The 11,637-nt window shown below is 41.3% G+C and overlaps 1 protein-coding gene across 1 annotated transcript in view; it reads left to right on the top strand.

Annotated features, from left to right (window-relative positions):
* Positions 1-604: 604 nt before the first annotated feature.
* Positions 605-11,637, top strand: part of LOC138174117 (tetraspanin-36-like) — a 52,140-nt gene continuing 41,107 nt past the window's right edge. The window contains exon 1 of the mRNA XM_069104306.1: positions 605-824. Within this exon, the coding sequence (XP_068960407.1) occupies positions 756-824 (69 nt within the window). The 5' untranslated portion in view covers positions 605-755. The remainder of the gene's footprint in view (positions 825-11,637) is intronic.

Raw genomic sequence — 11,637 nt, 5'->3', positions numbered from 1 at the left:
CTTTGAAATATTTATAGATGGAGAATTTAGGGATTTCACTGACTTTACAGTTATTGCAACCATTAATTAGTTACATTTGAATTTTTTTCTAAATAATAAAGATTATTATATATGTCACTGACTACAGTTTATTACAACCATTAATTTGTTACATTTGGGGATTTTTTCCTAAATAAAAAAATTTATACATTTCACTGTCTTTACAGTTAATACAATCATTAATTAGTTTGTTATAGTCTTGGAAATATATGAAGGAGAACTGGGGATGTTTGGGTTTTTTTTTAAAGATTTATTATGTATCCCACTGACTTTTCAGTTATTAGAGCTATTAATTAGTTTGTTACATTCTTGGAAACATGTGAAGGTTGGCTAGTTTGTTTTTTTAATCATGTACATACAGCAGAAGGTAAATGAACTCTATTCTTGGGTAGAGCTGACACTGGAACAGACTTAGGTTACTTTGTGGCACTCCCCGAGGGAGTTTCTTGATTTCATTCAGAGCTCTCTGTTTGAGCAAAATGGCAACAAAGATGAGAAAAAACTGTGCTGTGTCCTGACCTGGACAGTGATTGTTTTGTTCCATTCTGTGCATTAGGAAGCATGTGACTGGGTAGAATGATACGTGAATCATGTGATTGAGTGAGGCTCAAACTCAGCCAAGAAACTGAGAAGAGTGGGAGCCGAGAAACCCGACACAGAGTCTCAGTGCCAGGGAGGCAGCCACATCAGCGACCTTGACGCTGGCCCGGAGGACCATGGGCTCCATGGACTGTGGGATGATCACCTCCAAGACAGTGCTCCTGCTGCTCAGTGTCATCTTTTTGGTAAGTCAGCAGGGACCCCAGAGATGGGGTGGGGTGGGAGGGCAGGACAGCTCTTAATAAGCCCAGTTCTAGCTGCCGCTCTCCCGGTGAAGCTGAACCTGGTGAAACCATCGCAGCTGGACTGCCTCTTAGGGGTAGGGGAGAAGGTGGTTTCTGGGGGTGAAACTGATGCACATGATAAAGGAAATGAAAACAAACAGGAGTGAGGGGTGTGTGTGTGTGTGTGTGTATGCACATACGTGTGCAGGATTATCAGAGAAGTTCGGGATTATTCTCCCAGTCTGCTCCTTCTACGTCCTCAGTCATCTCATTTTGTGGTGGTGACTTTTTCTGACCTGGGGTTCTAAAGAAAAGTTTCATGATGCAATTGCAAATAACAAAAAAGGCACTACCAGTTAAAGGCAGCTTTTTTCAGTGGGACATGAGAAAGACGGAGAATTCTTAGCTGGCCAACGCTGAACATGCTGCAGGTGGGTTTTGAGTAAACATGCTGATGTCAAACAGGCTGTTCACGGGAAGTTTCCTGGCATCCGATTGGTTTGTGACCATGTCCTCTGGGAAAAGGAAGCTCAGCTGAAGCCATTCAGAGAAGCATTGCTAGACTGGATCTGTTATTAGGTGGCCAAGTGGATTCTGGGCCTGGAAATCAGAAACATCTGGGTTCAAATTTATCCTCGGACACTTACTAGCGGTTCAACCCCTGGGCAAGTCACTTCAGCTCTGCCTTATTTTCCTCATCTGTAAAGTGAAGGCACTAATAACAACCCTGAGAAGATAAAATTAGATTTTTGTAAAGATGCTTGACAGTAAATACCAGTTCTCCCTCTTCTCCCTTCACTGCAATACCCCTAAAACTGGTTCCTGGTGAGTATGAGAGGTCAGTAAAAATCCTAGACTGGGACCTTATTACCTTGTTCATAACAGATGTGGAGCTGAAAAGTGGACCTTATGAGAGGCTGTCTAATATAACATTTTCATTTGGCATAGGAGGAAACTGAGAACCAGAGAGGTTAAGTGATTTGCCTGGAAAGTGACAGCCAGGCCTGAAACTCTGAACACACTACTCATTCTTCTTCACTAACACTACCCTCCTGACTGGGCCTCAGTATCCTCCTCTGTGGTCCCTCTGGTGGCAGCATGGGCAGCAGTCACAGCAGCTGTGAGAGCTGCAGACAGAGCTTTCTTCCCTTCAGCACTTAAAAACTATAGCAGTACCTATTACCTATTATTCTGCCTATTCATGCTTCTCAGAGCCTCAGCCTCCTGGCAATTTTCCCCAGTTCAATTGTTTTTCAGTCATGTCTGACTCTTCATGACCCCATTTGGGGCTTTCTTGGCAAAGATACTAGAGTGGTTTGTCATTTCCTCCTCCTGTTCATTTTACAGATCAGGAAACTGAGGCAAACAGGGTAAAGTGGCTTGCTCAGGGTCACACAGCTAGTGTCTGAGGCTGGATTTGAACTTAGGTCTCCCTGACACTGTATTCACTAAGCCCAACTTAATTCTACACTCCAAAAAGGGCCTCTTTCTTTGTTGTTGTTTAGTCATGTGACTATACATGGGGTTTCTTGGCAAAGAGACTGGAATTATTTTCCATTTCCTTCTCAAGTGTGTCTCCATCTTACAGATGAAAAACTGAGGTAAATAAGAGTGAAGTGGCTTGCTCAGAGTCACACACCTAGTAAGTGTCTGGGGTCACATTTGAACTGAAATCTCCCTGGCTTCTGGCTCAGTGCTTTATCCACCTAGCTGCCCCTGTTGTATATTTACCATAACAACTTCGGTATCCTGTGCTGTGTGAGAGTCCTTGGATAGAATCGAGAACTTTGTTTCAGACCTTTGATAGTCACCCAGCAATGAATTTCCCTCTTCCAGTCGAGGAGGCACATTAAAACCACTTTTAAAGCATTTGTTCCCTCATTTCCTCCCCAGAATAGAGGATACCCCAGCTCTTGAAAATGTACAGGGCAGCATCTCAAAGTTGAACCATTTCAGGCTAAAATGTTCTCCCACTTTTGGTAGAAAGTGGGCAAAGACACTGATGACTAAGCCCTGTAGATTGGGCTCCAAATAACCAGCATGACAAGGGTACCAGGAGCCTTCTGCCATCTTTGTTGGTGTAGTTTTGACTGCAGGTTCAGCCTTCTTTGGAGTGAGGAACCAGAAACAACTGGTCAAAATTTAGATAAGTAGTAGTAGACTGAATCCAATCATACAATCATAATATAGGTCTGGGAGCTAGTTCATTCTCTCTCATTCTACAGATAGAGAAACTGAGGCCTAAAGATGTGAAATAGTTTGCTCAAGGCTACACACAGTGAATAATTGACTGAGGTGGGCATCGAATCCCAAAGCTCTGATGCTAAATGCAATTTCCCTTCCACTCCAACTAGGTGGCATCCTCATTGCTTTCACCCTGTACTTGATATGCATAGATATATGTGAGCCTGTGTAACAGCCTGAGGCCCATCATGGCCCAGCCAATATCAGTACCATGACAAGCCCCACTTCCCTCTCCCCAGTGCCTTTTACCCACTCAAATAGAGAAGAGATCTAAGGACAAGATGTCATAGTGGTCATGGCACCCCAGTCTGTCCCTGCCTGCTTCTGTTCCTCTTCATCTTCTCACGGTGTTGCTCACAGCATTCACTCCACCAAGGCTGGTCTCTTTTCATCCATCTTCTTCACAAGCAATATATAATACATAAGCAATACACAAGCAATCTTTCTTTCCTGGCCACCTCTTGAAATGGAACTTTCAGGGGGTTATTTCTTCCCCTCAGCTGTGCCCAAAGGAAGAGGGTAGAGGAAATGTTCGTACGCTCCTGTCCTTTGAAGGATGGCAGCACCACCTCTCAGTGTGTGTTCTGAGAAAGAGGTTTCCTGTTTATGTAATTATCATGTAAGAGGCCCAGCCTAAAAAAGTGTTTGCCTGAGCTCAATTATAGTGGTTAAGTGGATGCTTTAAAAATGCTTAAAATCAGCCTGTGAGAATGGGACTTTTTACTTTTTTTTTTTTTGCTCCGTATCTAATCCAGTGACCTTTTTGGCCACAGCGGCTCCCAAAGTTTTTATCAGCCTACCAGTCAAACAGCAAGCATTAATTAAGCACCTACTATATACCAGGCACTGTGCTAGATGCGGGGGCCACAAATATAGTAAATGAAATAATCCTTATTTCTGTGGAGTTTACATTTTGATGGGGGATACAACAGGATACAGACAGACAGACAGACTGGTGGAGATAAAACATGCAAAGCACAGACAGAGTGATAGAATAAACATGAAGCAGTGGCGGGAGCTTAGCTGAGGGGAGCAGGAAGGGTTTCCTGTAGAAGGACTTCCTTGGATTATGTTTTGAAGGAAGAGAAAGGGATATTGAGGTGGAGGTGAGGACAGGGGGAAAGAGTATATTCCAAGTTTAGGAACTGCAAGTGCAAAAAATGGGAGACAGGAAATGGAGTGTCGTCTGAGCGGAGAAAGGAAGAGAGTTTGGTTGGATCACAGACAGTGGAAGGGAGGGTAAATAATAATAATACAAGATAGGTTATGGGAAAGTAGCCAACAGGCTTTAAAACTCCAAACAGAGGAGTTTACCTTTGATTATAGAGGCGAAAGCCATTGGAATTGATTGAGTAGGGAAGTGACATGATCAGATTTCTGATGGAGGAATCTCCCTTTGATAGCAGTGTGATAGATCGATTGAAGTGGTGAGAGACTGGAAGCAAAAAGACCAACTAGGAGACTGAAAATAATCTAGGCAAGAGGAAGAAGAGGGCTGGACTAATGCAGTAGTTGTGTGAATCGAGAAAAGGGGTCAGCTTTGAGAGAATGCAAAGAAAACAATGACCAGATCTAACAATGGATTGGAGATGTGGGATGAGAGAGAGGGATAAGGTTATAAACTGGAGACCCTGGGAAGAATGAATACTGGTGCCTTTGAAAGAAACAGGTAAAATTTGGAAGACAGGGTGGGCTGTTGGAGAAGATAATGAGTTCTGTTTTGCACGTGTTGAGCTTGAGATCGCTCCAGGATATCCAGCAGTCTGACATGTACAATAAGGAAATTCCTGGGGCTGGATATAAAGACATAGGAGTAGTTGTAATAGAGATGACAGTTAACTCAAGGGAGCTGGTGAGGTTCACTAAGAGACAAACTGTAGAGAGAGAAGATTAGGGGGAGTAGGACAGAACCTCGGGGGACACCCACAGTTACAGGACATGATTTGGATGATGAACCAGCAAAGGGGAGGAGGAGGAGCCAGAGAGGTAGGAGAAGAACCCGGAAAAAGCAGTATTAGGAAAGTCCAGAGAGGAGAGCCAATCCAGGAGATTCTGTGAAGGCAGCAGATAGATACTTGGAGAAGGGGTGAGGATTGAAAAAAGATCAGCAGATCTGGCAATTAAGAGATCATTGGTAGCTGAAAAAAAAAGTGGTAACATTGGCAACAGAAAATTCCTGATGTGTAATCGATTAGTCTAGAAATCAGATTACAGACTGAGGAGTGTAGTTTGGCTGAGAAAGAAATATCTATAAGAGTGAGTATAAATCCGGCCTCAGACACTTAACACAAAAACTAGCCATGTGAACTTGGGCAAGTCACTTAACCCCAATTGCCCTCCAAAAAAAGCAAAAAAAAAAAAAAAGAGTGAGTATAGCTTCAGGGGATGGTAGTCTCTCCTGAAGGGTTTTTGTTTTTGTTTCTGTTTTTTTTGCAGGGCAGTTGGGGTTAAGTAACTTGCCCAAAGTCACACAGCTAGTTTTTATGTGTTTGTGTTAAAAGTGGCTGAGGCCTGATCCAAACTCAGGTCCTCCTGGCTCCAGGGCTGGTGCTCTACTCACTACTAGCCACCCCTACTGAAGGTTTTTTAAGGATAGAGTGGAAACTTGTGGGATGGTTGAAGCTAGTAAAGAAGGTGCCAGTAGATAAAGAGGTTGAAGATTAGAAAAAGATAGGCTGATTAGAGCAGATGTGATAGGATCAAAGACACAGAAGAGGTTTTGTTCTAATTAATTGTCTCAGTTGTTAAAATAATAGAATCAATCTTCTATGAGTTCATGTCCTGATTTGTAAAATAGGAACGAAATTAATGTACTTCCTGGATTGCTCGAAATTGGATATGATTGAAAGATCTACTAACATTGTAATGGCATTGTTCACTTATCAGTTCTAAGTTCATAGCTATTTATTGCTTGTAGGCATCATTGTTAACTTCATTTAGGTATAGGATGAGTTTTAAGATCATAAATGTTTGTTAATGAATGGTTCCTTTGCCTGTTTGATTTTGTTTTTTTGGGTTTGTTTTTGGTTTTTTGGTTTTTGGAGTGGGGGAAGGCAGGGCAATTGGGGTTAAATGACTTGCCCAAGGTCACACGGCTAGTAAGTGTTAAGTGTCTGAGGCTGGATTTGAATTCAGGTCCTCCTGGCTCCAGGGCCAGTGCTCTATTCACTGTGCCACCTAGCTGCCCCAAATTGTTGGGTTTTTAATGAAAAAATATGCCAATGGATATAATGGTAGTTTGTCTCTCATTAAATCATTGGGAGAACATATGGAATATGCAAATAAAAATAGGTGATTCAAATTTCCTTAGTTTTGATTTTCAGTTGAATTTCTCAATATAAAACACAAACCTTTGTTTCTTAAAAATTTCAAATTGTTATTAATATATTTTGTTGTTTGAAAAATGCTTCATTTTTCAGTCATGTCTGACTCTGTGACAAAGACAGAAGAGATTTTGTTTTAATTAATTGTCTTATGGCCCAGACATTTGTTAAAATAATAGAATCAATCTTCTATGACTTCATGTCCTTATCTGTAAAACAAGAATGAAATTAATTTGCCTCCTGGATTGCTTGAAATTGGATATGATTGAAAGATCTGCTAACATTGTAATGAAAGTTCACATGACAATTCTAAGTTCATAGCTTTGTGACCCAGTTTGGCATTTTCTTGGCAAAGATACTGAAGGAGTTTGCCATTTTTTTCTCCAGTTCATTTGATAGATGATGAAACTGAGGCAAACAGGGTTTAGTGACTTGCCCAGGGTCACACAGCTAGCAAATGTCTGAGGCCAGATTTGAATTTAGGAAGATCAGTCTTCCTGACTTCAGGGCCTATATACATATATGTGCCACCTTACTTACCCCTTAATATGACCTTAATTTCAAAATGTATTTCTTTTTCTTCCCTATCCAGTGAGCCATGCTTTGTAACAAAAATAAAATGAAATAAAATAAAATGAAAAAGGAGAAAAAAAAGTTCAGCAAAACTAATTAGGACATCAACTGAGTCTGACAATATATGCAATCAAACCTGTGTTTCTGATGTGCTGTTTATGAAGGCTGTCAGTGACAAGTTAGAATAATTATGAGCTCATTAAATGGCTTCACTACAAAGCAGTTAGTTCACTTTACACGATACTTTTGGAATAGAACTCAAGATGCTGAGGGTGTTTATGGAATAGGAAGATACTGATGATTTGATTTCTTAACTAGGTTATTTTATTAACACAACGTTTTTCATTTTTTATTTTCCATTAATAATTTTGTTCAGTGGATATTAGGCCTCTAGGTGGTACAATGGATAGAATGGTGGACCTGGGTCAGTAAGCTTTGAGTTCAAATCCTACCTCCAATATTTATTTACCTGGGTAACCCTGGGCAAGTGTAATGGGAATGTAAATTTTAAAGATCTTCCCTGCCCCTAGGCTAAAGTGCACCTGGAGCCTGGGGTGGGAGGCTTGTTTTTCAGTTGATACTTTTTGATTGGCCAGTGGGTCCAAAAGGTTGTTACATTCTCTGAGCCAGGAGAAGGCTATATAAGTCCTGATGTGTAGCTTTGTTTTGGGGCTCACTTTGAGAAGTGTTCTGTGATTTGATCTGGGTTCTGGGAAGCCGTTGTCCAAAGCCCCCTGGCTTTGAAAAACCCAGATGTGGAAACCCAGATGTTGATTTGGTATGGATGTAATGGTTGGACAGTTTGGAAAGCTGTCTACTTGATCTGTTTCTGTCTTGATAATTCTGCCTGTATACTTTGAAGTTCAGGGTGCTGACCTTTTTTCCCCTGAACGAGATAAACGATATGTTTGACTGATTAAAGTAAGCTTGTTAACCCATTTTGAGTTGCTTTCCTTTAACAAAGCAGATCTAAGAACCTGTGTTGGCAGCAAGCCCTGAGGACGCTTGGGGTGCTTGCTGCTACAGTAAGTCATTTCACCTGTCTATGCCTCAGTTTCCTCATCAGTAAAATGGGAATAATAATAGCACACACCTTGAAGGGTTGTGGTGAGGATTAAATGAGTATTTAATGTGTGAAGCGCTTTGCAGACTTCAAAGTGAAAGCACTATATAAATGCTGGCTATTATTATTACTTCATTCTTGACTTCCTCATTTCCATTCCCTCTTCTAACTTAAGTTCTGGACTTCTTTAACACAGGATAATCTTCATTAAAATGCAGAGATGAAGATGACCACCTCCTGAAGGAGCGATTCAGTTCAATTGTATAAACCTTTGGTGAAGTGCACAGAGTGCTGGGCGAGTTCAAATGTGGCCTCAGACACTTCTAGCTTTGTGACCCTGGGCAAGTCACTTAACTCGCCTCAGTTTCCTCATCTGTAAAATGAGCTGAAGGAGAAAATGCCAAACCACTCCAGTATATTTACCAAGAAAAACCCAGATGGGATCATAGAGTCAGACATGACTGAAAAACAATTGAAATGACAACAGCATGCAAAGCGGTGTTTTAGGTGCTGGGGATACAAAGGCAACACTCAGTCTCAGGCCTCGAGAAGTTTAGTGCATTCTACTTGGATGCCAAGGCTGGATTATTCCAGAAAGTGTCATCCAAGGAAAATACGTTTCATATCATGTTGTAGGATCATGGATCTAGAACTGGGAGGGATTTCAGGGGCCATCTGGGTAAGTGTTTTCATTTTACAGAGGAGGAAACTGAGGCCCAGGGAGGGTTAAGTGACTTGACTAAGGCCAAACTAGCAGCAAGCACTGGAGGTTTGACATCTCTTCTCACAGGCTTTGGTTTAGGCACACTAACTGTCTGTGACCTCAGCTTAGTTAAATCTTTCATTTACGTTTCACTGAGGCAAGGGGTGAGGTCTCCCAACAGAATCCCTGCTTCAGAGCAAGGAGCAAACAAGTTTCAGTGAGCGAATTGCCCTTGGCGTTGTACGAGGAGTACCTGTGAGAGTGGGGATTGAACTCAGAACTTTTGTTTTCTTGCCAAGCCATTGATTCATTAATCAGCAATCCTTAGTTGTTCGGACAGTTCTGAATATCACAATAGCTAGGCCTTTACGCGGTGCTTAAAAGTTGGCAAAACCTTTTACATATATTATCTCATTCGACCCTCATGACAACCCTGTGAAGTGGGTGCTATTACTATCATCCCCATTTTATAGATGGGAAAACTGAAGTTGGAAAAGATTAAAAGATTTGCTCAACATCACACAGCCAGTAGTGACTGAGACAGGATTCAGACCCAAGTCTTCCTGACTCCTACGTCCAAAATTCTATGCACTATTGGTATTATATCTAATTATAACATGATGTTAGAAATCTTTGAGGAATCATGAAAACAGGGTGAGTGGCAGCAATCTGGAGATGGGCAAATGTCATCCTGATTTCTCAGTACAATGGGATTGGGAGGAGGGGAGTGGGTTGCACTGGGTGGGAAGAGAGCAGGGAGGATCTAGCCTACAGATAGCCCATAGTCTGTCATTTTGTCCATAGGAAAATTTTGGCAGACATTTTGAAATACAGAAACTATGCCTGTAACGTTGTCATTAAAAACTAATCTATTAATTGCCAAAAAAGAAAGAAAGAAAAGGGTTAGTTTGTGTGGGACACTTGCTCTTAGTAAGGTTGTAATATTTTCTGAAATTGCAAGAAGGATTACTAATCTAGGGATAAAGAAAACAGTTATGGTCATGGCTGTGTTTTCTCACTTATACTTCGCTATTGTTCAGTTATTTCAGTTGTATGCAACTCTCTGTGACCCCATTTGGGTTTTTTTTTTAAAGGTGCTGGCGTGGGTTGCCATTTCCTGCTCCAGATCATTTGACAGATGATGAAACTGAGACAAACAGGGTCACACAGCTAATAAGTGTTTGAGGCTGGATTTGAACTCGGGAAGATGAGTCTTCCTTATTCTAGGTCTGGCACTCTGTGCACTATGGCACCACCTAGCTGCCTGGATTATTTTTGTAAGTTTTGGCAAATCCCTACTCCTCTCTGGGACTTACTTTGCTTCTAAGATGCAGTGTCTGAATCATATGTCTGATAAGGGAGATTCACAGCTCTTTAGAAGTTTGGCCACCACAACCAGCTAACAGGGTAGACAGAGTATTCCCAGATTAAGGTTATCTTTTCCTCTCTGAGCCTGTGTTGGGATGTAGAAGCCTTTTATGTATTAGATAATTAGGTATCTTAAATATTATTAGGTACTCCCAAGATCCTTTATGGTTTAGTATATAAACGAATTTGGCCCGGAACAAAATGTAAGCTAAAAAGCTCTCCACCCACCTCAACCACATTCATGTCATTATTATGTATTTCTGTCTACGGCAAAACCTGATTGCCTTGATGATGCTCTATTTTGGTCATCAGAAAAACCTTAATGTCTGTACATTTGATGGTCTTTAATTTAAAGGAGGCAGCTAGGTGGTGCAGTCAATAGTGCACCAGGCCTAGAGTCTGCAAGAGTCTTCTTCCTGAGTTTGAATCCAGCCTCCCACACTTAATAGCTGTGTCACCTTGAGCAAGTCATCTACTTCTGTGTTTCTGTTTCCTTACCTGTGAAATAAGCCAGAGAAGGAAAAGGCAAACCACTCCAGCACCTTTGCCAAGAAAACCTCCAAACGGGTCATAAACAGTTGGACATGACTGCAACAACACAACAGCAACAACAAATTTAGAGAGAAGAATGAGTGCTATTCTAATCACAAATTATTCAGCTGACTCATGACTACTTTCCAGGAGAACGACCCTGGACGGAGAGTTTTCCATCCTTTGCACAAAGTGAAAAGTATACCAGTCATTCCAAATCATTCTCCTAGTCTGCAGTAGCCTGTATAAAATTTAGGCAATTCCTCATCTAAATTGAAAGGTGAATCAAATAACCCCTGGCTAAGCTATATGTCATGTCACCCCAGTATCCAACATTTACCAAGAACCCTGAATTCTTAAGTCATAGGGAGATTTTCTCTAATAATGTTGATGTGGTATGTTGAATAATAAAACAATTGGTTCTTGGAACCCAGAGAGGGTGAAGCACCATGCCCCTTTCCCCTCTCAACTCTGGATCCATGTATGCATTTTTTTCAATTTTTAAAAATTGAAAAAAAAATTTATTTAAAGAATTGAGTTCCAGATTCTATCCTTCCCTTCACCCCTCCCTGAGACATCAGAGCAATGAGACATAGGTCATACATGTGCAATTATGTAAAACATTTCCATATTAGTTATTTTGTACAAGAAGACTTGAATAAAAGAAAAAATGAAAGTTAAAAATAGCATGCTTCAGTCTATAGTCAATCAATATCAGTTTTTTCTCTGGAGGCATAGAGTATCCTTCATCATTAGTTCTTTTTTTTTTTTAAAGCAATCAGGGTTAAGTAACTTGCTCAAGGTTACACGGCCAGTTATTTCTGGGTGTGGTGCTGAGTATCTGAGCCCAGATTTGATCCAGGTCATCCCGACACTGGAGCCGGTGCTCTTACTCACTGAGCCACCTGGCCGCCCCTAAGCCATTGGGGTTAAGTAACTTGCTCAAGGTTACACGGCCAGGTGTTTCTG

Source organism: Petaurus breviceps, unplaced genomic scaffold (genome assembly GCF_028583685.1).
Source record: "Petaurus breviceps papuanus isolate PSGF00001 unplaced genomic scaffold, PetGlider_PUasm1.0 131, whole genome shotgun sequence".
Taxonomy (NCBI): Eukaryota; Metazoa; Chordata; class Mammalia; order Diprotodontia; family Petauridae; genus Petaurus; species Petaurus breviceps.
The sequence above is the reverse complement of the archived record's forward strand: the minus strand, read 5'-3'. Positions and strand labels throughout refer to the sequence as shown.